Source organism: Lagenorhynchus albirostris, chromosome 11 (genome assembly GCF_949774975.1).
Source record: "Lagenorhynchus albirostris chromosome 11, mLagAlb1.1, whole genome shotgun sequence".
NCBI lineage: Eukaryota > Metazoa > Chordata > Mammalia > Artiodactyla > Delphinidae > Lagenorhynchus > Lagenorhynchus albirostris.
Window position 1 is genome coordinate 7,630,924 of NC_083105.1, and position 27,945 is coordinate 7,658,868.

General features: G+C 47.1%; 1 protein-coding gene across 4 annotated transcripts in view; it reads left to right on the forward strand.

Annotated features, from left to right (window-relative positions):
• Positions 1 to 27,945, forward strand: part of DESI1 (desumoylating isopeptidase 1) — a 30,832-nt gene that overhangs the window by 324 nt on the left and 2,563 nt on the right. Inside the window, exons 2-7 of one of the 4 annotated variants that reach the window (XM_060166881.1) lie at positions 12,875 to 12,896; positions 14,025 to 14,094; positions 17,306 to 17,415; positions 18,076 to 18,198; positions 19,956 to 20,452; positions 22,253 to 22,451. In XM_060166881.1, coding sequence (XP_060022864.1) covers positions 12,875 to 12,896; positions 14,025 to 14,094; positions 17,306 to 17,415; positions 18,076 to 18,198; positions 19,956 to 20,049 — 419 coding nt within the window. In that variant the 3' untranslated portion in view covers positions 20,050 to 20,452; positions 22,253 to 22,451. Of the gene's footprint in view, positions 1 to 12,874; positions 12,897 to 14,024; positions 14,095 to 17,305; positions 17,416 to 18,075; positions 18,199 to 19,955; positions 20,453 to 22,252; positions 22,452 to 23,124; positions 23,258 to 27,945 lie in introns of those variants that run through there. The other 3 variants (XM_060166880.1, XM_060166883.1, XM_060166882.1) reach the window with 3 other exon arrangements.

The following is a 27,945-nucleotide window of genomic DNA, read 5'->3' on the forward strand; positions in this document are numbered from 1 at the left end:
GCTGGGGGCGGGCGGGAAGGAGGGCGGGAGCCGGGCCGGAGGGCGCCGAGACGGCCGGCCGAGGTGGGGAGGCCTGGGCCATGGCTCAGGGGAAGGCCCAGAGGATGGAGAAGAGCCCCAGTAGAGAAGGTGTGGGTCTGAGGTTTGGGCCCCCGAAGCCCCTCTTGGCCCTCATCACGTTTGAATCCACGGAGAGGGGATAAAGGAGTCACGCTCTCCCCTAGACCTTCAGAGCCACTTCAGCTGGGAGGTGGGGGAAGCCGGCGCTGGGTCCCCGTGGGTTTCCTGACTCGCTTGGGGAGCCCCCTACACTCCTTCCTCGGCGCTGTGGAGTGGAGGTGAAGATGCCTGCCGCGCGGTGCCCCTCGTGGTGAAAGGGACACTGCGGAGGAGAGCCTTCCCTCCGTGCCAAAATGAAACTCTTTGTGCAGTCTCTGGGGTAGGTGGGGAGAGAAAGCTAGAGCTGCACAGGGGCCCAGCCGTTGCCCCCAGGTAGAAGTAAAGTCAGGTCTACTGGAGCCCGAACTCAAGAATTCACCAAGTTCCGCCTGACAGTGCGGTCTTCTCAACAGCTTCTAAGTTAATTGCTTTTGCCCAGGTGGTAAGAAAGCAATTCTGGGGGAGGATTGGTTGCTGTTGTGTCAGTAAGGATTAGTAAGGGAAGTATTTCTGTTGTGCTCCATTAAACTACTTAACTGCCAGGAGAGAAAATCAGCCCTAGTTCAACATGGATCAAACCTCTTTATAACCCAAATACCAAAATGTCTTGTGTAACATAGGAATTGTCAGGTTTGTGATTTCAGATGATGTTGGGCAGGAAAGGATTCTGGGAATTGAAAATTGAACAGCTTTGGCAACATCCATTTGAATGGCTAGTATTTCCTGGCTTCTATGGAGACATTAGAGAATGTTTTAGTTCTTGTCATATCTGTGAGACAAGAGGGCAGAGATCAAGTAAGCAGGGCTGCTTTTGAGTTTCAGTGTCCTTGAGTTTCTAATGTGCCTTAGTGGGTTGAACTTAATCTCTTAACCCTGGGGCAATGAGTGATTCCTATATTTGGCTTCACATCAGAATCACCTAGGGTGCTTGTTAAAGATACAGATAACTTCATTTCCAACATATATTGTTTTTTGTTTATTTTATTTTATTTTATTTTTGGCTGTGTTGGGTCTTTGTTGCTGTGCATGGATTTTTCTCTAGTTGCAGCAAGCGGGGGCTACTCTTCGTTGCGGTGCGTGGGCTTCTCATTGTGGTGGCTTCTCGTTGCGGAGCACAGCATGTGGGATCTTCCCGGACCAGGGCTCGAACCCGTGTCCCCTGCATTGGCAGGCAGATTCTTAGCCAGTGTGCCACCAGGGAAGCCCCCAACATATATTGTTAAATGGGAATAGAAAAAATGAAGTTGGAACAGTTCTTTAAATATGCAGTTGTGTGTTTAAAGCAAAGGATACATGGTTGTTTAGGCAAATAATTATCTGGAAGATACATAAGAAAATTGCTAACAGTGGTAGCTTATGAAAAGAGGAACTTAGGGAATTCCCTGGTGGTCCGATGGTTAGGACTCCGTGCTTCCACTGCAGAGGGCACAGGTTTGATCCCTGGTCGGGGAAACTACATGCTGCACAGTGAAAGAAAAAGAGAAGAAAAGGGGAACTTGACGCTGAAGACATACATATATATTCTATTCAAAATAAGCAAAGTTTTTTTGGCCACGCCGCGCAGCTTGCGGGATCTTAGTTCCCCAACTAGGGATTGAACCCTCACCCTTGGCAGTGAAAGCATGGAGTCCTAACCACTGGACCTCCAGAAAATTCCTGCAAAGTTTTAAACGTATGGATTCTAGAGTCTTATTACACAAGTACTTAATAAGAATCTTTTGGAGTTTTGATCCAGAAATCTGTATTGTTAATAAGCTCCTCAGGTAATTCTTATGTAGCCAATCCATTATTAGAAGGTTGGGCCTAGATCTCCAACTGTTAAAATGAATAAGGCCAATCTGAAAGCAAACTAACAGAGTCACTGTTTGAGGAAGGTGCTAGTCACTAGTACATTACATCAGTCAAGTTCTGACTAAACGTCTTCTAATGGAGCCATTTAGTTAGCTTGATCATAGTGAGGAGTTACTTAGGTATTTCCTAGACCCATAAATAAAAGCCTCCACCTTTACACTGGATATTTTTTTGTTCTATTATATACTAGTTATTGATTTTAGCTAAAGGGGGCCTTAGGGTCATTGATTCATGATTCATTCAGCAGACATTGAGTGTCTACTACGTGCTAGTCCCAATGTTAAGCTTAACTGAAAATGATGTGATAAAGATGTTCTCTGTCATCATGGAGCTATTTAGTGGGGAAGACATTAAAAATAAATAAGCAAATGAAGTAATTACAGATCGTGATAAGTACTAGGTTGTGCAGGAAGCCAACTAGGTGCTGAGACAGAAAGTAAGAAGAGAGACCTACTTTAAATAAGGAGATCAGAAGTAGTAACTTTTAAGTTGGGAATTAAAGAATGAGGAAGAAGTAGTCACAAGGTGGGTGGTGAGGGAGTTATAATGTTCCAAACAGAAGGGGGATTAACCTGCCAAGGCCCTCAGGCAAAAAGAGCCTGGCCTAGTCTAGAAGTGGCCTGGCCTTTGTGGAGTTTAGTGGGTGAAGAGGAAGGTGCCATAACTGAAGGTGGAGTACTGGGACTCCCTCCCACCCCCCAAACCTTTTTTAATAGATGTGAAATCCTAGAAGACCTCAGCCAATGTCATCAGTTTGGCACATCTGATTCCAGTGGTATTTCTGAGAACATTACCTTGCCTGCAAATCTGATTCTCTCTTCTCTATCCCATTTTCTCATATTGCTTTTATGCCTTTTTCAAAAGTAATGAATAAAGGGTTATCAAAGGTGGTAATCATTACTTTCTAGAGTTAAAAACTTATGGAAAATGGGCATTGCCTTACGGGTGCATCCTATCCAGACATCACTAACCTTAAAGTTGGGTATGTCCCAGTTCTGTTAGGAGCCAACTATTAATTTCCCGTTCCTAAATATATTTGAACCTTTAAAAAATCAATTTGTTTCCTGATTTTTGCAATGAATTCTAGAAGCATATTAATAGCTAGATTTACTGAGTGCTTACCATGTGCCAGACCCTTTTTTTTCTGAGTATCTTCATGTGTTATATTCTTCACCACAAATTTGTGAGATAGGTCCTGTTATTATCTTCATTTTTCATTTGAGGAACCCAAGATATAGGACATTAAGAAATTTGCCCCCCAGGTCACACAGCTGGTAAGTGGCAGAGCTGGGTTATAAACACAGGCAGTCTGACTTCCAGAGCTCATGTTCTCAGGTATTTTGCTATACCACCTTTCCTGTGTAATATGTTCCTTTATAATTGATGTAAAGTAGGTACCTAGTTCAAGTTTATAAAGGCATCTCTGGCCAAGTGTTTCAAATTTGGATGAGGAAAATAGCTGGATTCAATGTGAATGTGCCATTCATAATCATAGTTTTATGATCATCCCTCCTAGCCTTCATTGTCCTGAACTAGTGTGACCTCATCAGCAGTGCCAACTTCTTTTTTTTTTTTTAAAGGGAGAACTTCATGGGTGGAGTGGCCTGGCTCTTTATCTAGTTATAGTAGCCTCTTATTATGACAGCTCCTCATTGTAAGACCCCCATCTAGTCTATTACAATCCTGATTAGACTAGATAAACCCAATGTAATTCCTTTCTCCCCTGAAACAATGTAGACTCCACAGTTTTACCCTGTCCAGTTTTCAGTCTTCTAGAATTGCTTCCTATGAAGGTATTCCTGCTCCACAGTCTTTCACTCATAATGAAGACAGTCCTGGAATTATCCTTATCACTCTAATCGAGTAGACAGCCTGATTGTACTTTTTTTTTCATAGTTACTATTTGCCTAAGATAATTAGCTATTATGATTGTCCTTCAGTTTGTCCTTTTAATAATTTTGGCTGCTCTTTAAATTTCTTGACCTCTTTCTGTGCTAAAGTACATAAAGATAATGGTGGAGGTTTGTTATATTTGTTTAATCGAGGTAAGGGATACTTTATATTTGTTGACTGTTTTCCGATCTGAAGTTTGTGTGCATGTACGTGTTCCAAGATCACATTTATTTTTCTTTACAAGCCTATCTCAAAATTGTTGTCAGGGGGCTTCCCCGGTGGCGCAGTGGTTGAGAGTCTGCCTGCCGATGCAGGAGACACAGGTTTGTGCCCTGGTCCAGGAAGATCCCACATGCCGTGGAGCGGCTGGGCCCGTGAGCCATGGCCGCTGAGCCTCCGTGTCCTGAGCCTGTGCTCCGCAACGGGAGAGACCATAACAGTGAGAGGCCCGCGTACCACACACACACAAAAAAAATTGTTGTCAGCTTTAAACACTTAGGCATATGGAATGTGTGTGTGTGTGTGTGTGTGTGTGTTTATGTATTTCTTGACAGAATGCAATCAAATGAATATTTGAGATTTTACACTGCTCAGTTCCTTGCTTAATTCTGTGGTACAAATAGTAATGAAATAAAAGACATGGACTCTGTCCTCGAGGAGTTTAATTAGTTAAAAGTAATGCTGTGCATATGCAACATTAGATAACAGCACAAAAGAGATTATGATTAGGACTTCCCTAGTGATGCAGTGGTTAAGAATCCGCCTGCCAATGCAGGGGACACGGGTTCAAGCCCTGGTCTGGGAGATCCCACATGCCACGGAGCAACTGAGCCCGTGTGCCACAACTGCTGAGCCTGTGCTCTAGAGCCCATGCTCTGCAACAAGAGAAGCCACCGCGGTGAGAAGCCCGTGCACTGCAGCAAAGAGTAGCCCCTGCTCGCCGCAGCTAGAGAAATCCCACGTGCAGCAGAAAAGTCCCAACGCAGCCAAATAAATAAAGTAAATTTAAAAAAAATAAAATAAAAAGTGAATTAAAAAAATAGAAATTATGATTAGATGCCAAAAAGGGGTGAGTGGTGAAACAATTATTTTAGGCCTTGAAAGATGGGACAGGCCATGGTGGGCTGGATGTGTCAGAAAGACTTAAGCAAGAACCTTGAGCTCCTGGAGGGCAGGAACTCTGACTCCCCTGTGTGTCCCCTGTGGCCTTTCAGAGCTAGTGGTCAGTAAATATTGATTATAGGAATGATTGAGACTTGAACTCAAGCTTAAAGATTAAGTAGAATTTATTTGAATCTGAGGATTTTTTATAACGTTTTAATGCCATCTATTGTGCTTTGTTTTAGATTTTTTTTTGTTCATTGTGTGCACTGTTTTACATCCGTCCAGTGAATTAATTTAGTAATTGTGCAGTTTCTTTCTGGCAAAATGAAAAAACACCAAGCCCTTCGTGATCCTTCTCCTGCTTTTCTCTCCACCCTCACCTGTCTCTACATACTGAACACACTGTACATGAGCCTTTCTCAACTGGGTTCCACAAGAGAATTAAGCACTAGGGAAAATGATCTGAGTAGCTATTTTCTCATTCTCCCAATAGATTCCTCAGGGCATAAGGGCTTAATTCTCTTGCAGAACCCCAGTGGAGAAGGGCTGTTTTACACGGTAACAGGACTGAACCCGTTCAGTTTTTTTTTTACCTCTAGACTTTTCGAAGGCTGTGCTCTCTGCCAGGAATACTTTCTCTCCCATCTCTTAGCCTGGATAACTTCTGCTTATCCTTGAGGTTTCAACTGAAATGTTACTTCCTACAGGAAACTTTCCCTGTCCCCCACCTCGCAAATCTTGGTCATGAGTCTCTATAATGTGCTGATAACATCCTGTAATCTCCTTTAATAGCATTTATCATTCTATTTTTAAATTGCATGTTTTCTCATCTGTGTCCACTCGCCCAGCGCCAACTTGACTTTAAGCTCCAATGGGGGCAAGAACTCTTGAGTGTATCCCCAGAGTTTAGCACAGTTACTGGCATTCAGTAAATACAACCTGAGTAAGTGACAGGATGTTGCAGACCTACCTCAAAGCATTGCTACAAGGCCTGACTAATAACAACAAGCAGTGGTTAAGAGGGAACCTTCTGAGTACTGAAATAAAGAACTCACAAATTAGTTATTTTTATTCTGAGAAAGAATCCTGTACTGGCTCCAAGGAATCCTAGTGCTAGAGTATTAAGTAGTTTTAAATCTACCCTTTTTTGAGGATTAAAATACCCTCTTAGTTTTTAGCAATGTTTTGCATTTTGATTTTGTGATAAGCTCTCTACCTAAAGGAGGGGCAACTGCCAATAGGCATTTTTTTTAGCCTATAGGCACAGAGGTCCACTTATGTTATACAAATGTATCCTTTTACCTTTTCCCACGTAGATTCGACATTTACCTGGTAGTTCCAGAGAAGAATAAGCTGATTTTTTGAGTTAACCCCTTCACATTGCTGGTAATCTGGCAAGTCACATTAAAACACTGCCAATTAAGAACACTTTGTCAGGGACTTCCCTGGTGGCACAGTGGTTAAGAATTCACCTGCCAACGCAGGGGGACAGAGGTTCGAGCCCTGGTCCGGAAGATTCCCACATGCCGCGGAGCAACTAAGCCCATGTGCCACAACTACTGAGCCTGAGCTCTAGAGCCTGCAAGCCACAACTACTGAAGCCCGCATGCCTAGAGCCCATGCTCCACAACAAGAGAAGCCACTGCAGTAAGAAGCCCTCGCGCCGCAACGACGAGTAGCCCCCCACTCTCTGCAACTAGAGAAAGCCCGCGTACAGCAACAAAGACCCAACGCAGCCAGATAAATAAATAAATAAAAAGAACACTTTGTCACTGTGGGGTGAAATCTAGGAGGTGAGCTAGGGCTACTTTTGATTTATACTAATGAGCTACTACTGCCTGCCCCTGGAGTCCCAGCAACATCACCCACTTTATGCTTATTAATAGACATTTATTTAGCACCAGCAGTATACCAGGTGCTGATCTTGAGCACAACCCATAACCAGCAGGAATGTCTATATGCACAAGCTCCATTACCTTAATTGATGAGGAGGTAGATGGAGTATTTTCTCCTTGGCTTTTATGTACTGACTTGACTTTTTACAATCAGTGGACGGCTGACTAGTGTGGACCTCACTCTACATTCTTTGTTGTGCATGATGAAAAACAGGGCTAATATCCATGTCTTCCATTTGTTTTCTTTCTTTTTGTTTTCTTTTTTATTTTTGGCTGCGTTGGGTCTTTGTTGCTGCACGCGGGCTTTCTCTGGTTGCGGTGAGCGGGGCCTACTCTTCGTTGCAGTGCGTGGGCTTCACATTGCAGTGGTTTCTCTTGGTGCAGAGCATGGGCTCTAGGCGCGTGGGCTTCAGTAGTTGCAGCATGCAGGCTCAGTAGTTGTGGTTCGCAGGCTCTAGAGCACAGGCTCAGTAGTTGTGGCACACGGGCTTAGTTGCTTTGCAGCATGTGGGATCTTCCCGGACCAGGGCTCGAACCTGTGTCCCCTACATTGGCAAGTGGATTCTTTTTTTTTTTAATAAATTTTTTTTTTACTTGTTTTTATTTTTGACTGTGTTGGATCTTTACTGCTGCTCACAGGCCTTCTCTAGTTGCATCAAGTGGGGGCTACTCTTTTTTTTTTTTTTTTTGTGGTATGCGAGCCTCTCACTACTGCGGTCTCTCCCATTGCGGAGCACAGGCTCCGGACGCGCAGGCTCAGCGGCCATGGCTCACGGGCCCAGCCGCTCTGCGGCATGTGGGATCTTACTGGACCAGGGCACGAACCCGTGTCCCCTGCATTGGCAGGCGGACTCTCAACTACTGTGCCACCAGGGAAGCCCTTTTACGTTAGGTTTTTTTTTTTTTTTGAGGGGGCTACTCATTGCAGTGCACGGGCTTCTTATTGTGGTGGCTTTTGGTTGCAGAGCACGGGCTCTAGGTGTATGGGCTTCAGTAGTTGTGGCACGAGGCTCAATAGTTGTGGCTCACTGGCTCTAGAGTGCAGGCTCAGTAGTTGCGGCGCACGGACTTAGTTGCTCCGCGGCATGTGGGATCTTCCCAGACCAGGGCTCAAAGCTGTGTCCCCTGCATTGGCAGGCGGATTCTTAACCACTGTGCCACCAGGGAAGCCCTTCCATTTGTTTTCATGTGCATACCTCATAGGCTTCAAAATCAATGCAACGGACGTGCCAGCAAGCTTGAGACATGCAGCCATCTGACCCACCCACTCTCCAGCTTGCTGAGGAAATCCTAGTGGGAAAACAGTCTGTTCCGATAGTGTGCTAATATCCACTGAGCCTAATTCACATCCCAAAATGGCCTTGTGCCCCAATTCAATCTCAAACCCCCACCATCTACTCACCTACTGTACCTCAGTCTGGCTGAAAAAACTTTTTAAGTCAGTTCAGTCCCACTTTACAATGCCTGTCACCCCCAGAGGAGGCCATGACCCTCATTCTTGTCCTCATGAGAGCAGGCCACTGAGTAGCCAACCTTACGTTTCTACCTGAGCTGCTCCAACAAGTACATGGTTACATCCTTTTTTTTTGTTGTCTTTACACTGGACAAACCATGCATCTTTATTTACCTGTTTGAAATGATGTTAATAAATATTTGTTCCACTCTATCATGTAAAGATGTGAGAATAAGGATAATTATGAAGCACTTTAAATTAAGAAAGGATGTAAATCCACTCAATCCATTTTAAATGTTGTTGGCTCCAAGTGTTTGGTAGACAGATTAATAAATGAAAGAATGAATAAGAGGATCTTTTTTCTACAGTTTCTATCACCATTCTATGGATGGATGTGATCTTAAGCATACCTTGATGTAGTTGAATAAGGAGGAAGTATAATGTCCAGCTTACAGATAAATTTAGTGATCAATACAGAGAATATCAAGTAGAATAAAGTAGGGTTTGTATCCCACAACTTTTGAATTGTTTTTCAGGCGTAAAATAAGTGGCAGGATGGTCTCTGAGGCCTCTCTCCAAAAACCCATTATTTTAGTAGGGCTGGGTTTGAACCGGTGCGTCTGTACCTGCCACCTGTCCACCTGGGTCATTGAACATAGGCATCTGAGAAGGCAGTAGCAGACTCAGGGTGCAATATGCCAGGGTTGCAAAGTCATTTGAGTAACAAGCCAGGGCAGCAAAGATTGGGGTTAAGAACTTTGGCCTCATTAGCACTGTGTGTCAACCACAACAGCTGTGCATGTAGCATCTCTGTTCCAGGTTCTTTGCTAGGTGCTAGAATTGCAAAGATGCATAAGAAACTGACCTTGTCCTTGAAACAATTATAGTCTAAAGAGGGAAAAAGGTAGTTTCCATACCAAGGTACTATGAAAGCAGCCATAACACTTTCAAATCATGAAGGCTAAAAGAAGAGTCAGTTTTTGTTTGTTTGTTTTTATTTGGCTGCGTCAGGTCTTAGTTGCAGGATCTTCGCTGCAGCGCGTGGGATCTTCTGTTGCAGCACGTGGGCTTCCTTCTAGTTACAGCGCGCAGGCTCAGTAGTTGGGGCACGGGGGCTCTAGAGCCCGCAGGCTTAGTTGCCCCGCGGCATGTGGGATTTTAGTTCCCCGAACAGGGATCGAACCCAAGTTCCCTGCATTGGAAGGCGGATTCTTAACCACTAGACCACCAGGGAAGTCCCAGAAGAGTTAGTTTGTGGGGGGCATATATTATGTGCCAGGCACTGTGCTGGGCCTGTTTTGTGTGTCATCTCTTTCAACCTTGGAAATGTTATGAGGTAGACAGTATTACTATGCTTTTTTTATTTTTTTCTGACAGAATAGGAAACTAAGGTTTAAACAATGCCATCCAGAAAAACTTCCTGCAATGATGGAAATGTTCTAGATCTGCACTGTCCCATCTCTAACTGCTAGCCACATGTGGCTACTGAGTACTTGAAATGCAGTAGTCAACTGAGGAACTGAATTTGTTCTTTTAATTTTAATAGCCACACGTGGTCAGTGACTACCATACTGGACAGCTTAGGCTTAGAAAAGTTCTCAACTTCTACAAGTTCATCTATATGATCTGGTCCTCGATTACCTCTGCTCATCTACTTTTCTCCTCCTCACTCACCAAGTCTAGCCACACGGGCCTCCTTAAGGTCCCTCAGATACACCTAGCATGTCCTACCTCTGCATGGCTCCCTCCCTTGCCTCCTTCAGGCCTTTGCTCAAATGACACTTTCTCAAAGAGGCCCACCCTGACTATCCCTGAAACTCCCAGTGTCCCTTACCCTGCTCTTATTTTTCTTTATCACTCATTATTGTTAACCTACTATGATTTATTATGTTTATTAGTAGTATTTATTGACTATCCTATCTCCCCACCCTGTAAATACAATGAAGGAGGTTTTTTTTCATCTCCTTTGTTTACTGATGTATCCCTACTGCCAAGAAGTATAATAGTCACTTCATAAACATTAGTTCACTGACTGAACTGATAGGATTCAGACCTGGCCTGTCCACACTAGAACCTGTGTTCTTGTTCACTACACTGTACTTCTTCTCATACAAGTATAGTGTTTTTCCCAAAGTAAATGAGAGCAGGAACAGTCAAGAGAAAGCAATATCCCTTATATGTCTAGTTTCATGCATCATTGCATGTCTCCAAGGAAATAAACAACAAATTGCTGCCATTTAGACAGCAAGCTGTTTTATAAGTGGCAGTCCAGAAGAGCACATCAGCTCTATTTAAAATGCAATGTTAGGGCTTACCTGGTGGCGCAGTGGTTAAGAATCCGCCTGCCAGGGAAGTCCCTAACGTTGCATTTTATTTATTTATTTATGGCTGCGTTGGGTCTTCATTGCTGCATGCAGGCTTTCTCTTGTTGCAGCGAGCAGGGGTTACTCTTCGTTGCGGTGCGCGGGCTTCTCATTGCAGTAGCTTGTCTTGTCGCAGAGCACGGGCTCTAGGCATGCGGGCTTCTGTAGTTGTGGCTCAGAGGCTCTAGAGCGCAGGCTCAGTAGTTGTGGTGCACGGACTTAGTTGCTCCACGGCATGTGGGATCTTCCCGGACCAGGGCTTGAACCCATGTACCCTGCACTGGCAGGCGGATTCTTAACCACTGCACCACCAGGGAAGCACCTTCTTTTATCTTTTGAAAGTCTTCATCCTTTTCCCCAAGGAGGCTATCATATGTAATATCTCCATTTATCAAACTTCTGTGTACCACACACTGTGATGCTTTATACAGATTATCATTACCGGTTACAACAACTTTGTATTGAAGAAACTGTGGCTCAAGTTGAGTAAACTTGCCCAAGAACCATCGCTAGCAAAGGGAAAAAGCTCAGCTCTGAACCTGTGCCATATTCTTAACTGCCTCTGATGACACTATGCTGAGCCATCAATAGGTTGTCATGCAGGACCCATGGTTTCTTCTGTCTCTTCCAAAAAAAAGAAAATTAGGCTACTGTTATCTTATTTTAAAAGCTTTCTTACAGGGGCAAAATACTGCAACTTATGCAAAGGGAGAAGTGTAATCATATCACCTCTCCTTCCACACAGTGCCTAGAGTTTCATCCTTTAGAAAGTCACAGGGCAAACACTGAAGCATTGAAAGTATTCAATTCAGCAATCAATAAACAGTTACCATAAAATTATTACCAAAGGTGAATGAGTGATGTTTGATAATGTTCTCATGTCTTTCACTGCCCTTCCTCTTCATCCTTAGCACTGTGGAATCTCCCGTGGGCTACTGCAAAGACCTCCTCACTCTCGTCTGCTCTCTCTACTCTCTGTCCTCCAATTCATCTTCTATTCCTACAGTTATCTCTTAGAAGATATAGTTATCATTTAAAAACATGGATCTGATCAGGGCACTCTACTGCATAAAAACCTTCAATGCCCCACAGTGTAGGGCAGCCTTCAGTCCAGGTTTGCCCTACTTTGCTCACACCCTGGCCTGCCACTCGTCCTCTTACCACCATCACTGCACCCTTTGTTCTACCCTGCAGGACCTTAGTCTTTTTCACAACTATGCATTTGTACATACTATTCCCGCTGGCACAAATGTCCATCCCTCCCCCGTTTGTTCATTGGTTGAATTGCAGCTCGTGAAGGTAATTCTGTATCTTTATTATGTTTACCACTATTATGGAGCCTATCAACATTGTGTTTTAGTAAGTTACGTGTGTCTCTCTCTTTCCATTTGACTTTGGGCTCCTTAAAGGCAGGACAGTAATCTGTTCATATTTGCATTTCCATACCTCACATCATTTCTGGCACATAGAGGTGTAGAATACATGTGCATTGACTATTCCAATGGATGGCATCTGCAGTTTGCTCTCTAATTTTCTAAAGGAGTTCACCTCACATATGCTCCATGAAGAAGTGGACAATAGTTTTTCTATACTATTTTTAAGATTTTTTTTTCTTTTTTCTTTTTTTTTGCTGTGGACCATTTTTAAAGTCTTTATTGAATTTCTTACAATATTGCTTCGGTTTTTTTATGTTTTGGTTTTTTGGCCACGAGGCATGTGGGATCTTAGCTCCCCAACTAGGGATTGAACCCACACCTCCTGCATTGGAAGGCGAAGTCTTAACCACTGGACCACCAGGGAAGTCCTCTATACTATCGTTTTGCTTTATCTCTGTAGATGAGACAAAGACATTAAAAAGGCAGAGTTGAGTTGACCCTAAAGGGGAAAGAAAAGCAGACATAAAATTGGGTACCTCTATACCAGTGTTCCATCTTGCATTCTGCTTAAGGATTCTGATTATTTTTTCAGCTTATTTAACACAACATACCATGTCATGACCTAAGGACCTTATTGGAGGAGAATTGCGTTCCTAGAAAGTCCCCCAGGAGGTTTATAATGGGTTACTCTGGGTTTGACTGATGTTCTGAATTTACTCCGGCTGGGGGGCCAGTTAGTCTAGTCCCAAGTGGTTATATCTGTTCTTTTTTTCTCCACAGGGAAACAACTGGAAGGCATCTGGTAAGCTGGGTGGGACTCCTTAATTGGCTGGTTTATGAAACCAAATAGCACCCATGCATTTCAGGTTCCAATCTGTGGCTTCCAGTTTGAAACCTAGCTCTCTCAAGTCACAAATCTTCAAGTTCTAAAGCAGTGGTTCCCAGCCAGGAGTTATCAGTGTCTCGAGACTTTTGGGGTGGATGGGTGAAGGCCAGGGATACTGCTATAAACATCCTACATTGTACAGGACACCCCTCCACAATGAAGAATTTTCCAACCAGAAATATCAGTGGTGCAGAGGTTGAGAAAGCCTGTCCTAAAGAAAGGTGGAATTATGTCATGCACACCCCTGACCAAGCTTTCTAACTATGGAAGTCATGAGTATCCCACATGTCTGTCCTAGAACACATTCTACTTTGGTCTCTCAGACCCATCCCTGTCAGACACAAGGTGGTGGCTGGGCTCAGTTCCATTTCTGAGAAAACCTTAGGTCAGCGTTCTGTCTGGATCCTAGAGCCTGCTGACATATTGGTTGACCAGAATGACCCTTTGCTTTGTTTGACTCAAACCAAGAAGTAATATGAGCACCTTCACCTGAAATAGTTTCACACTTATCTTCTGGCCTTTCTCTCAACATGGTCCAGGTTAACTGCTCCTGTTAGTTTAAAAAGTCTGGGAACACACCTTGGTCTGCAGAGATTTATTTCAGTAATTGATTTGTTAATACTGGGGTGAATCTGTAAGGACTCCTCTCTGCTTACATGATCTACAGCGGTGGTTCTCAACAAGGGACAGTTCTGCCCCCAGAAGACCTTTGGCGATGTCTGGAGACATGTTTGTCGCCACAGCGGAGGCAGGTAATGCTAGTGCCATCTAGTGGGTAAAGGCCAGGATCTGCTGAACATTCTAGAATGCACAGGTCAGTCCCCACAACAAAGGATTAGCCAGCCCCAGATGTCAGTAGTGCCAAAGTTGAGAAACTCTGGCCTATGGTATTTATCTTACCTTTGTTTGGTTAGTTTTATAAAGATGTTGACCTTATAAGTCATATCCTTAGGCAGAAATCACTCTCATTGCAGTGTGGTGTTTGCTTTTTCTCGGACCAATTTTAAGCTTTCTGGCTTATTCTGCCTCTTCTCTGCATTGCAGGCACACCTCCATAGTTGTACACAAGGATGAGTTCTTCTTCGGCAGTGGCGGTATCTCCAGCTGTCCACCGGTGAGTGTCTTCCCCCACCCTGTCTGCAGTCTCGGGTTCCCATAGACCAGGAACTTTGTTCTCCTCTATAGTTCTGGCTTCTAGCCCAGTGTATACAGGCCTGTGGCATAGTTCCTCATGGTGACCTTAAGACTCAGCTCAAGAATACCCTTCCCAGATCTTCCAGCTAGCTGACCTCCCCTCTGCTCCCATGGTATTTGTGGTCCCTCTGTGTCACACTGAGCATGTTATGGTGAAATGGGCTGTTCCTGAGTCTCCAGGGGGAGCCCTGTGTAAGCTCCTTGTAAGCTGAGACTGTCTCATTCTTCTGTCACCATCACCAGCTCAGTGCCTTGTGCATGGTATGAACTCAGTCAATGTGAAGCGCAGTCAGTGTGAACTATGAGGGCTCTGAGAGGTAAAGTGAGTTGCCCAAAGTTACATGGCCAGTTACAGCACCAGTACTAAAACTCACGTCTCTCTGACTCCAAAGCCCATGCCCTTTTCCAGAAAATTTGTCGGAGCTGTCTAAGGGTCGTCACAGGAGGTACTCAAGCAAAGACTAAAAAAACATTCTTTTTTTAAAAAATTTATTTATTTGGCTGCGATGGGTCTTCGTTGCTGCGCGCAGGCTTTCTCTAGTTGCAGCAAGGGGGGGCTACTCTTTGTTGAGGTGCGTGGACTTCTCATTGTGGTGGCTTCTTTTGTTGTGGAGCACAGGCTCTAGGCACGCGGGCTTCAGTAGTTGTGGCATGTGGGCTCTAGAGCGCAGACTCCGTAGTTGTGGCGCATGGGCTTAGTTGCTCCGCGACATGTGGGATCTTCCTGGACCAGGGCTCGAACCCGTGTCCCCTGCATTGGCAGGTGGATTCTTAACCACTGTGCCACCAGGGAAGTCCAAACCATGCATTTTGATACTTATAAATGGGAAGTCATTTTTTTTTATCTCTTCCTCCCACTGGCCCCCTCACCTCATATAACAAGTCCTTTGTTAAGCCCACGTCTGTTCTATCTTGTAAGTGTACCTTAAACTAGTCTAATTCTCTTCATCTCGTCTCATTTTTCCAGAGCTTTCACCTTAATCCAGGCCACCCTCATTTCTAGCCTGGACCACAGCAATTCATGTACTGTTCCTTCTCAGTGAGTTCTCTGTACAGGAGGCAAAGTGATTGTTTCAGAATGAAAATCTGATCATGGCATTCCCCTTCTTAAGTCAGTACTCTGCCCGTTGCTCTTGGAATAAAAACAAGAAAGCTCAGCATAGCCTACAAGGCCCCATCTGATCTGGTCTCGGTCTCTCTCTCTGGGTGGCCTCTTTGCAGGTTGTGCCCTTCCCCACCCACCTCTTCTCATTCCTTGAACACACCTTGGACATTTAAACCTGTCCTCTGACTTCAGTCTACCTCCCTGACCCTTCATGTGGTTATGCCTCTCCATTCTCCAGATGAACTCAATGTCACTTTCTCAGCCAAGTCTTCTCTGACCCTTCGGACTGGGAAGGTCCCCTGTCTTTAAGTACTGACAGCAGTACTTTTTCCAACAAGACCCTATCGCAGCTCGTAATTATACATGGTTTATGGGATTTTTTTGTTTGCCTTCCCTGGTAGACTATAAGCTCCATGAGGGCAAGAATCTCATCTGTTTTGTCCAATGCCTAGCATAAGGCCTGGCAGATAGTAAGTTCTCAATACATATTTGTCATATGAGTGAATAATAGGGGGTTGAATAATGACCTTTTAGTTTCTTGCAACTCTGACTACAATGATTATCCTGCTCACCATGTTTTCCCCAGTGCCTAGAACAACGTCAGGCACATAGTAGGTGCTCAATAGCTGCTATTGTGTGAATTTATGGTCTTTTCAGGGAGCTCTGCTCTGGAGTACTCTCCCTTACTCCTCAGCCCATTCCCAGCTCTCTCCTCTTCAGTGACCCTGTTGCTTTCCGCTTGGCTGGTTTCCCCCAGGACCTCGGTCTCTCCTTGAGTCTGCTATGGCAGTCTGTTAACCCATGGCTGAGACTTCTCTGTAGGTCTTTCGGGGACCATTAACTCCCTTGCCAGAGGAACCCTATCACCTCGTTAAATTAGCCTCACAGATCAAAAAGGAACTGAATTGTGGAAATATTTGCCAGCCTGCCAGCTTCCTCACAGTTCTTCACATTTTCCCAGTGTTACAAGGGATATCAAGTGTGTCAGAAAAAAAACTGGCTGTATACATTATGAATATAGACCTGGAAAGATGGCCTGTCAAGTGTGAGCCATTTCTAGTCGTCCTGTTCTGCCCTCGTGAGTAGGCATGTTGGGGCCAAAGGGAGACTTCAGATTCCGGGTTTCTATCCTTTTATCAACTGAATGAATGGACAGTGTCAGGAGTCTGACCTGCAGGAGACTAAGCTTCCCAGGGCCCTGCCAGAAACAGGACACCTGACTTCTTAGCCATGTTGCCAGCACGTGGCGATGGAAAGTCTCCAGGGAGCTCTAAGCCATTATAACCTTGACACAAATAGGAACTAACTCTTGGGCTTCCCTGGTGGCTCAGTGGTTAAGAATCCGCCTGCCAATGCAGGGGACACAGGTTCGAGCCCTGGTCTAGGAAGATCCCACATGCCGTGGAGCTACTAAACCCATGCACCACAACTACTGCGCTTGCGCTCTAGAGCCCACAAGCCACAACTACTGAGCCTGGGTGCCACAACTACTGAAGCCTGCACACCTAGAGCCTGTGCTCCGCAACAAGAGAAGCCACCGCAATGAGAAGCCCGCGCACCGCAACGAAGAGTAGCCCCGGCTCGCCACAACTAGAGAAAAGCCCGAGCGCAGCAACGAAGACCCAATGCAGCCAAAAATAAATTTAAAAAGTAAATAAAGGGGGCTTCCCTGGTGGTGCAGTGGTTGAGAGTCCGCCTGCCGATGCAGGGGACGCAGGTTCGTGCCCCGGTCCGGGAAGATTCCACATACTGCAGAGCGGCTGGGCCCATGAGCCATGGCCGCTGAGCCTGCGCGTCCGGAGCCTGTGCTCCGCAACGGGAGAGGCTGCAACAGTGAGAGGCCCGCGTATCGCAAAAAAAAAAAAGTAAATAAATTAAAAAAAAATAATAACTCTTCATCTGTCCTGGGTGCTCTGAGAGTTAAAAGTTGTTGGAACAGAACATTTGTGGTCTTCCATGGAAAACCACATGAAAAAATTCAGTGGAGAGAGTGATTTACTGACTTTCTTTGGGTTGGCTTTTTTAGGGAGGTACGTTGCTTGGGCCCCCAGATTCTGTGGTTGATGTGGGGAGTACAGAAGTCACAGAAGAAATCTTCCTGGAGTACCTGTCCTCCCTGGGGGAGTCTCTGTTCCGGTGAGTGGAGACAAGGGTGGTGGTTAGTTGTGTCTGTCTCCCCCACTAGATGATTGGCCCGCAGGGGCAGCCACCAGGTCATTTCCCCCAGAACACTCAGCGTGTTTGACCCGGTATTTGCTGAATAAATATGAAGGGAAAACAGTTAATCGTTACACAAAAAGAGCTCAGCATTGCCTCCAAGGCCACTGTTCCATCCCAGCATATGTACTGCTGAAACTTTTGAGGAAAGGAAGGGCTGTTTATTCCTTCTGATTAAAATCAGCTTCTGCTATTTCAGCACATGCTGCTCTCAACAGCAGTATTTTATCCTGAAAATCAAAAACGGAATTTGTAGAGAGGTTGGGATAAAATACAAATTTGATCATATTTTCTCTTAAAAAAACTTTAGTCAATTTGAAGTGTTAAACTCTAACCCTGTAGCTCTGATTTTGTGACTATAAAGATTCTCCTGAAACTGTGGAGGAGCCAAATGTGTTTATTTCATCCTTCCCTTAAAATGCCCAGAGTGGCAAATCAGGCTCTCCTTTTGGGTATAAGAGAGGGGAAATCGCAGTCCTCAAATTCAGGTGTGCTCACCATTCTGTTACCTGGTTTGAATGGTTTCCCATACATGGTTGCTGACTTTCATATCTGTTTCCCAAACCTCACAATGTACAGAGGTGAAGCCTACAACCTCTTTGAACACAACTGTAACACCTTCAGCAATGAAGTGGCACAGTTCCTGACTGGGCGGAAGATCCCTTCTTACATCACTGACCTTCCCTCTGAAGTTCTCTCCACGTAAGTGGCCTCTGTCTCTGCCTTTGAAATCCCCATTCACAGACAGGGCCTCTCCTCTGGCCCACATCTGCCCCCACTGTTCTCAGCAGAATCCTCCCAAGCTGGGTGGGGTGTCATGATGGCAGCTTCTAACATAGAACGCCACCATTCTTTCTACTCTCGGGTGCTCACCTGTGTTACCTTCACCCTCCTTGGAGTTGGACCAACTCTATCCTGACCTGAGTGCAACTGCAGAACTTAGAAACCCAGTTGACGCTGGCCCCAGTGTTTGTACAGAGTCCTGGTATCTGTCTTCCCCATTGCACATGAAGCACGCCACTCCCCAGAAATGCCCACTTAAAAGGCGGTTTAGATAGACGAGCCGAGAGTAGGTCAGAGAATTAGTAGGGTGGCTTGTTTTGAAACTGTTGTTCGTCCTTCTTCCCCTGCACCTTGAGTTCTTTGACACCTTCAAACCTCCTAATCGCCCTCGTACCTCGTAGCGCACAGTCAGCCTCTGGTAGATGTTTTCTTTAAAAATACTGTGTAGCCCCTCCCTCCCTGATGTGGTCCAAGCTTTGTGGGCCATCATCCAGGCACCCCCAATGCCATCACACCCCTCCCTCCCTTTGCTGTTGATTGCGTTCAGGCAGCTTCTGCCCACTCTAGGACCAGGTCCATTTGCTGACTCTGACTCAGTTTCTCCTGAACTGGGGACCTGTTCAACAGGGATCCTGGCAGGTTTAGCAGACTCAGCAAGGTGAGCTGTTCTTCGCACCCAGGTAGGAGCCCCTCAGGAAAAACTTACACAGGAAAGAAGGCTATTGTCTGTGTCGAGCTGGTGAGGAGAGCCCCACGTCCCAGTCCTGGCCCTGCCTTCCTGTTCCTTGGTGGGTGTGTTAAACACCACAGCATTGCTGAAGGATCTAGGTTATTGGGCCCTGAGCAAACCCGAGTAGCTGGAATGTTCTTGCTATTATTATTTGATGGGTGGGGTTCCTGGATTTGTTGGAATTGAGGTTAGTATTTCTTCGTTTCATTAGTTTATGCTTTAGAATATTTCATTTCCTTTGAATTTGGGGATGGTTTTCAAAAATGGCAGTATCACCGAAGAAAAAGAAAGCCAGTAACTGAGATGTGTTGTGGGCAACCGGACTTAAGGTTGCAGTAATCTTGGAAAGTCTCTAAGACTACGGCATTTGTGGTCTTTTTTCCAGCTAAGCTACTCTGAGAGCAAACTGGGAGCCCTTTGTACAGTGGCATTAACACCTTCTGACATCCTGCACCTGTCATTTTTCCTGAGTATTCCCTGTACTCCCTAGAAGACCTCAGTTCCCTGAGGAGTCCAATTATGTACCATCCTCACTTCTGACTTTTTCTTTTTCATATCCTTTTTCTTTTACCTCAGCTTCCTCACTTAAACTTTATCTTCTTGTACCATGAGAATTAAAAATACAAGTACAGAAAGTACAGAAAGCTCTAGTTCCCAGTACGTCACCAGCCTTTTCAAACCACAGCTAACCAGGAGGCAAAGGTAGTATGATGGTAGCATTTACTAAGGAGGGGACACCAGGAGTAAAAATGTAGAGCAGCTATGTAGAGATCCCCTCTATGAAAAAGGATGGATGAGATAGGTGAGAAAATTAAATGGACTGTAGCGAACTTTTTCCTGGCGTGGCAGTGCTGCTGCACGTGTGGGCAGAGCTGGGCGCGCCGGCCAGCTGTGGCAGTCTGCGTCCGAGAGCCCACTCCAGCTCCCGTGTTTGTTCTCTCTGCAGGCCCTTTGGACAGGCCCTGAGGCCCCTCCTGGACTCCATCCAGATCCAGCCTCCCGGAGGGAGCACGGTGGGCCGACCCAACGGCCAGAGCTAACAGGACTGCATGGGACCGCCCTGCCTCACCAGGGCTTTTCCTTTTTAAACAAAACAAACCCTACCAGATTTCTATTTTATAATTTTACATCAGAGCTAACAACCAGGGAACGGCTTTTTAAATTTCCCAGGGAAGGAGATCATCAGGCTGCATGTAGAACAATGCTGCTAAGAAACAGAACAAAATGCCATCCCTTCTAATAGTATTATACTAATTTATTCAGGCTGTCTTGTCTGTGAGTTCACTTTTGACGCTGCTTCCTAAGCGTCCTCCACACTGGAGAAACAGAGGGCATTTGTTTAAGCAGAAAGCAAGAGACACAGTCTAGGGGAGCCCCAGCCCAGAACCTCTTTCCAGAGAATGCCCACGCTCTACCCAGGTTGCCACCACCCGTGGGACCCAGGTGAGTTTTACATTATCCATGACCTGGAAACGGTTACTCTCCACCATTAAATGAACCAAAGGATTTGGTGCACAGGGGGCCAGTTTCAGGATGACTAAACCAGCCTAAGTGAACTCTTTAGCCATGATCTCTCTCACCTTCCCTCTCCTCCCCCAAGCAAGGCCATGGGGCGGGCTGGAGCAACCAAAAGCCTCAAGATGGAGGGGGAGTAACAGCAAGTGTCAGGCCAGAGGAAACAGGATAAAGCCATTCCTCCCTCCACCTAAACTGATTGCCAGTCCTCTGACATCAATCTTGGAGAACCTGCTTTGCTGTCTACAGGCTGCATTTCCTCAGCATAGCTGACCTGTCATAGTTAATGAAGGTCTGGAGCAGCAGAGACCTTTTGTCTGCAAGTAATAATGTAGGTTATTTGCAGTCACTGTACCCACCCCACCCAGACCAATATGCAGTATTCAGCTAGGGGCCAAGGGGGAATGATTCCCTGCTCTTGGAAAATATCCCTGATGTAGCAAGAATAATGATGCAGAATCAAGGTGGCAAGAAAATTTAGAGTTATTTCTGATACGGATTTTTACCTTATCCTAAATGTGTTTTGAAGGCACGTGTTATTTCTGGTGTCATTCTGACGTTAAAGAAGCAAGGTTGAGGGCATGAGTGGGCATTTTCATAAAGAGCTGCTGCTAGGAGCTTATAGGCAACAAATAATCTGGAAGTTTCTAGTCTGGAGAGGCTTTCATATTCTCTTTCTTCACGTGAACCTCCTTTAACTTGGGAGAGTGAATGTGGAGAAGAACTCAGAGCTGCGTGGTACCTGAGTCCCAGCCCTGGCATCCTCGGGCCCCTCATGCGTGGCTCCTGCCACTTCTCAGACTTGAATTATGTTCTCTTTCCTGGCCTCTGGCCTGCAGCAGGTGCCTTTCCTCACCAAAAAGCTGCTGCTCACCTCTGGCCTCATCTCCTCCCATCTCTGCCATTAGCCATGGCAATTGGCATCATCAGGGTCTCATCTAGAGGACAAGATGTTATTCTGCCTTAGTGTTTGCCTGTGACCTGACCAGGGCACATCCATGATGACTAGCTGTGATGTCAAGTGACATTTTGGAACTGTTAAGATTGGAAGCCAAACCAGTGAGCACTTTAATTCTTCTCAAGACCCACTGATTGGCCAGTGTGCATGGTAATAATACATTAGAGCAGAAACTATCAGGGGCTGTTATTTAATGTTGACCGACTGGCAGAATTGGGCCGTGGAGAATGGGTTTCAGGCTGGCTTTCTCCTGGGAGGGCAGCATGTGGATCAAGGCCATGGCTCTGCTTCTCGGCTGCTGGGTTTCTCTCCTTTTTCAGCTTGCCTTGCCCAGCGCTCTCTCCCTTCCAGGCTCCTGCTCCAGACCTCTCTGCCCAGGGCACTCAGCTCTGGCCAGAGCATGATGGGCATCACAAACTCCTTCTCTTCTCCCTCCTCCCCCACGTCCAGGCTCAGCTGATTGCTCTCCTTCCAGTAGTCACCTCCAGACCCAGGGCTGTACCACGAAGTTAGCCTGAGTAGCTCCCCTGAGAGACTTTGAGTCACTTGGTTCATTGAAAGACACCCTTCATGTGCAACAGCCACTTGTGCCAATGCCTGTGCCTTAGGGTTTGTGGGGGGAGAAGGAGGGATCAATAAGCCGTCTTCTCAGCTCTGCAGGAAGGCAAGCCCTCCCTCCCCCACCCTAGTCCCACCATCACTAACTGGAAACCTAGTCTCAGGCTAGGAACCCCCCCAGCCCCATCCTCACATTTCTCTGTCTATCCCAGAACCTCAGGAGCCTGCTCACTGTGACCAGCGAGCTCCACACGGGCGTGCGCAGGCAAGCAGGATGAGAAAGATGTGTGTGACTATATCACACAGGTGGACACCTCTATCAAGGTCCATTGGTTTAAAGGGACAGGGAAGGAGGAGGAGGGATGAGACTGTCACCCCCTCCCAGAAATAAAGTTTGTACCTTTGAGATTCCTTTTCGCCCTTGAAGTCAAACTAATAATTGTGTCTAGTACGGAGGTGTTTGCTGTTTTTCTTTGGTATTTTTTCTAATGCAATAAACTCATTTCTGCCTGCGGCATCTGGGTAGCGCTTGAAGGTCTGGGTATGCATCCACCATGAAGCAACTCCAGGCTGCTGCTTCATCTGTCTCCCTCTGAGCCTAAATATGCTGAGTCTGGCTATGCCGCCTTTGCTTGGTTGTATACCTTGTGGATAATAAGTGTCAAGAGCAGAGAAGAATGTATGACTTTCACCATTGGATTATAAAGATGGGGAAAGGGCCCAGAGAGAACTCGACTTGCCCAAGGTCACCTCGTGACTGGGGGTGGAGTAAGACTCAAAAGCCTGAGCTGCTGGCCCCAACCTCTGAGATCTCAGAGGACCTCTGACCTCACCAAGAAGTGTTCACTTCTGGCTTCAGTTTGGCTGTAGGCTGGGACTGTGGCCCCAGGGATCTCTCCCCACCTTGTTACTGTCACCTCACTGAACAAGTGTTGGGGTGGGTGGACAGCTCTCTGAATGTCCCCTGATAGGACCAGGCTCATCAGCTTGGCTGCTGGTGTCTGCAGGTTCAGTCAGGCCACTTTGAGTGAGCACCTTCCACTCACAATGGACGTGAGATGTGAGCAGTGGTCCCGTTTTACAGATGGGGAAACAGGTGCAGAGAAACTAAGTTATCCATGTGGCGAGTGGCTGAGCTGTTGAATCCAGGCTGTGTTCTCACCACCACCCAGCTGAGACCTCATCATTGAAGCACTGTATCTTTCCAACATGCTAGCTTAAAAATTAAACAAGAGATTCTGTCTTTCCAGAGGACACAGAGGGCAGGTGGCTTTGGCTGACATATTTGCTTCCCAAGAGCTGACATTTTCAGAAGCAGGAGTCCTTTAAGAACACCTGGTCTGGGGGAGTTCCGTGGTTTGTCTAGTGGTTATGATGTGGTGTTTTCACTGCAGTGGTCCAGGTTCAATCCCTGGTCGGGGAACTGAGATCCTACAAGCCACGTGGCACAGCCAAAAAAAAATGTGCACCTGGTCTGAGATCACACAGCCTGGGCTGAAGTCCTAACTTTGCCACATATGGGCCAGTCTGTTTATCTCCTTATCTGTAAAATGGGGGAACTGGTACCTACTTCACAGGGTGGTTTTGAAGAGAGTAAATGGAATGCATTTTGCCCAGTGCCTGGCACAGATTAAATGATCGATGAATGTCAGGCCGAGGACGGAATCCATTCAACAGCCACTGACTGAGGACTCCTGCCAGCCAGCTCTGTGCCGAGGCCCTGACCAATTCTCTGTGCTGAGGACGGTTTACAAGATAAGGTACTGCAGACTTGCACTGTTTGCATCAGGTGGGGGGAATGGCAGAAAACAGATATTTTACCCTTAGACTTCGTGACTCATGACAAGTCACTGTGGGGTTCGTTCATTCAACCCCACAAACTTCCCTGGGAGCCTACCGTGTGTCAAGCGGCACTGGGCTCTTTGCTGGGGTACAGTGGTGAGCAGGACTGATAAGGCCCCTGCCCGGGCAGGGGTTAAATTCTGGGGAAGCTGGGGGAGACTTGGGGAGACATAGGGTAGACAAGTTCAGCAATCTCAGGTGGCAATTGCGCTAGGGAAGAAATAAAACCAGATGGCAGCATAGTGTGTGGTGGGAGTCGGGGGGGGGACAGGGGGATGTTTTAGGAGGCTGGGGAAGCCTTGTGTGACGAGGTGATGTTTGATCTGAGACCTAAATGACAAAGCACAGATCTGAGGGAAGAGCATTCCAGGCAGAGGGAGCAGCAAGTGAAAGAACGTTGGAGGGACTGAACGGGGGCCAGAGCAGTTGGTGCATGAGCAGAGGGGTTGGTGGGAGGTGTTGAGGTAGTTTCTGGAGGGGCCGGTGGGCCAAACAGTGCAGGGCCTTGTAGGTCAAAGAATGATGTGATTGATTTGCACTGTTGAAAACAGACTGGGGGTGGGGGGAGATGGGGTGGGCGGGTGGCAGAAAACCAGAGAGGAGGGTAGCGCAGTTGTCAGGCAAGAAGTGAGGTGTATTGTGCATCTGCTCTGTGCCCAGAGCTGTGAAGAAGCTCTGGAAATTGGTTTGGTCCCTGCCCCCAGGAGCTTAGAGTGCCAGGAAAAATGGAACAGCCCTTGTGAAACATGCAAAGGCAAGAGCTACAGGACTGCAGAGCCACTGTCAGGCACTCACTTTTACTGCACTATTCCAGCTTCGTTTGGGATGTGCTTAGATTTCTTAATTTGTTTTTTCCAAAATGAAAACTTTGGGGTTATGTGAGTATAAAGATAATATAGATTTAGAAGATGTAAGGAATCAGTAAAAGTACAAAGATGAGAGAAAACAGTCACCTAAAATTCCATCATCCTAAGATATGTTAACATTTTGTGAACATCCTTGCAGACGTATCTGTGGATTCAAAGGCACACATGCTAGACATGCCTTGTTGTACCTGGCTTTGATCCCTTGACACGTGGTAGAGATCTGTACGGCCCCAGCAAGGTGGAAGAGAACCATGGAAGAGGGGGTGGGGGGGCTGACGGGATGGACAGAGGAAGTCCTAAGGAGAAGTTATTCCAGCAAAGTTCCCCAAAGCCTGAGGGAGCTTTAGATAGGAGTAGGATGCTCATCACAGATGTGTGCTTGGAGGTGGGCCCTGCTCTGGGGTGGAATGATAGTGTAAGAGGATTCCTGCCCAGGCTGGCAGGTTGGCCCATGAGACCCATGTCTCCTCACGCTCTCATGGGGACCCTGGCCTGAGAGGGCAGGCAAAGAATCTAGTAGGGGTCTGGCACATCCCTGAATGTGAGCTCTTGACCATAAAGCCTGGCTGTTTTGGAAGGGGACAGAGGTTCCGGGACTGGTCCTGGTCCACAAGTTTGCCTGGGAGCCCAGAGTCCCCTGTAGAGATCTCTGTCCTACCTTTTCCCCAGCTAGAGAGCCCAGCGAAGTCAAGCTGCAGTGAGGGAGGTGTACACCAGGTGGCGCTGTGGACCCAGGCGGCCCAGCCCACTGCCAAACTCGGCAGGTCTTGGGTATCCCAGGTCACGTGAGCGTGCCCTGCTCCCCACACATCTCAACTTCTCCGTGACGCCCCCTAGAGTCCACGGGGCAACGGCCAAGCTCCCTGTACTCATGGATCAAGGCTCTCCTCAAACTTGTCCCCAGACCTCTCCAATCCGCACTCCCTGCTACATATGTGGGTGCCTATCACGGCAGGCAGGCAGTTTCCACCTCCAGCCTTGGTTTACCTCATCTGTCCTCAGAGCAACCCCTTAGCGCTAAAGCAGCACCAGCGTTTCCTCAGAACCTTCCTGACCTCTCCCTAACCCAGGGTCGACCTCTCCCCCCAAGTAGGTGCCTCCCAGCACACTCTCCCCAGCTGGGGCTCTTCAAGGGCAGGCCCTGGCTCTGATTACCTGAGTGCCCGGCACAGAGCAGGCTTCTCTGAGTGAATCAATCCACCAGTTCAGTCCTGATAGGGCTGACATTTCAGGGGAGGGCAGATCATAAAAACCCTGAACTTGGACACAGACAAACCTGGATGGAGCCTCTGCCTCAGAGACCTTGATCAAAGCCGTCCCTGCTCTGGGCCTGTTTCTGCATCTGGCAGTTTCTGGATCAGATAGCCTCAAAGGCCCCTTCCAGGGAGACTCCCAGCCACCGCACCCCACCCCACCAGCCTCATCCCCCAAGTGATGTTTGAAAGGTGAGGAGTGACTTGCCCAAGTTCTCACAGTCCTGGGGCTGAGTTCTGATCTGCAGAGGTCACTAACACCAACTTTTGGGGGGCTACTGCCCCTGCCCCCCAGCCCCAGGTGGGGCAGTGCCATCCCTGTCCCCACTGTCTTTGGCTAAGGGAGCCCCAAGGGGGCCTATGACAACCCAGCAACAGCCTCCACCCCTCCACAAACACCACCTTTGAGCATGCGCCCTTCAGTGTAAGTTCAATGGACTTATTTATTGTGAAAACAATGTAAGCACTGCTGGCATTTTGAAAAATGGAGAAAAAACCAGCCCACATCCACAGTCTCTCCAACTTCCCACTGCCCCTGAACCAAGATGGAATTAAAACCAGCAACCAGCCCTGACCTGTTCTTTGCAGAGCCTCTTGCCTCTTTAAGCACTTCTCCTTCCCTGCACCCCTCATCTTCCTGACAGCTCAGAGAGGCTGGCAGTGGTGGCCCCATTTATTAATGTGAAACAGGCTCAGAGTGGGAGGCATCTGTCCAAGGTCACCTGGCTGTGGAGGGGCAGCCCTAGGAACTGTCGGTCTGACTCTACCCCCACTATACCGAGGCTGCCCCTGGGGCTGGGACTGCCTACCCTCAGAAGGCCACACTCCAGGTAGGGAAAAAGAGGGTCAACACCTATATTCATTCACTTAGCAACATGTGGACACTTGGCCTTCTACCAACAGCCAGGGTCAGGGAAAAGTGTGGGCTTTGGGGGAACAGAACTGAATGAGAATCCTGGCTCTGCTGTGACTCTGAGAGAACCACTTCACATCTCTGGTGTCAGTACCTACCTCTGGAAACTGACTGTACAGTGCAAGGGTACTCACCTCAGAGGGTTCTTAACAAAAGTAAGTGAAACGCGCCAGGGAAGAGCTACACTGCCCAAAGCAAACACAGAAGTCACTAACCTCCAAACCTCAGCCACTGTCTGGCCCAGAGGAACCAAGAGTCTTCCTTTCTGATCAGGATTCTGCCAGGCTGGGGTCTCAGGCCCCCTGCTTTCAGGCCTGGCTTCCTTTGGTGCTCTGGAAACATCCTTCTGGCCAGACCTCCCAGTCCCAGTTCCCCAGTCCTGCCCCTCCCTCTCCCTGGGGCCTCCCTGAGCACCAGCTGCCAGGCATGAGCCTTCCTCTTAAAGGGACATACTGATGGCCATAAGGGCTACCCCACCTGGTCTTCCTGAGTCTGTGCCTCAGGGCAGTTCACTCATCCCCCTCTGAGTTTCAGAGGCCTCGTCTGTGAAATGGGTTATGGTGAAAATCCAGGGTGAGACTGTGAAAGGTACTTGTAAGGAAACTAGTTCACTACAGATCTAAGGCACTGACGTGCTACTGTCAGGGAGCTTATCTTTGGAAAGGTGGATCGAACCCTAGGAGGAAAAAACCTGCCCTGCCCTGTGGGCCCCACCCTACAGCTTCCAGATCCCAGAACCAGGGGTGGGACCCAGGTATCTGCATTTACCCAGTTCCCTAGGAATTCTTAAGCAAAGGAACAGGTATTGACTGTGAGATATCAGAGATTAATCTAGGCAGTTCCAGCACCACCAACAGGCTCTAGATGAGGTGGACCCTGGGAGGGGTCTTGGGCCCTGCCAGCATCCAGAGTCATAGAAACCAGATCTAGATGGAACAGGAGGTGCAGAAAAAAGAGTTCAGTCTTCCCTCCCATGGAGATGGTTCCATTTGCTATCTGCATCCTACAGAAAACAAAAGCTTCTTGAGGGC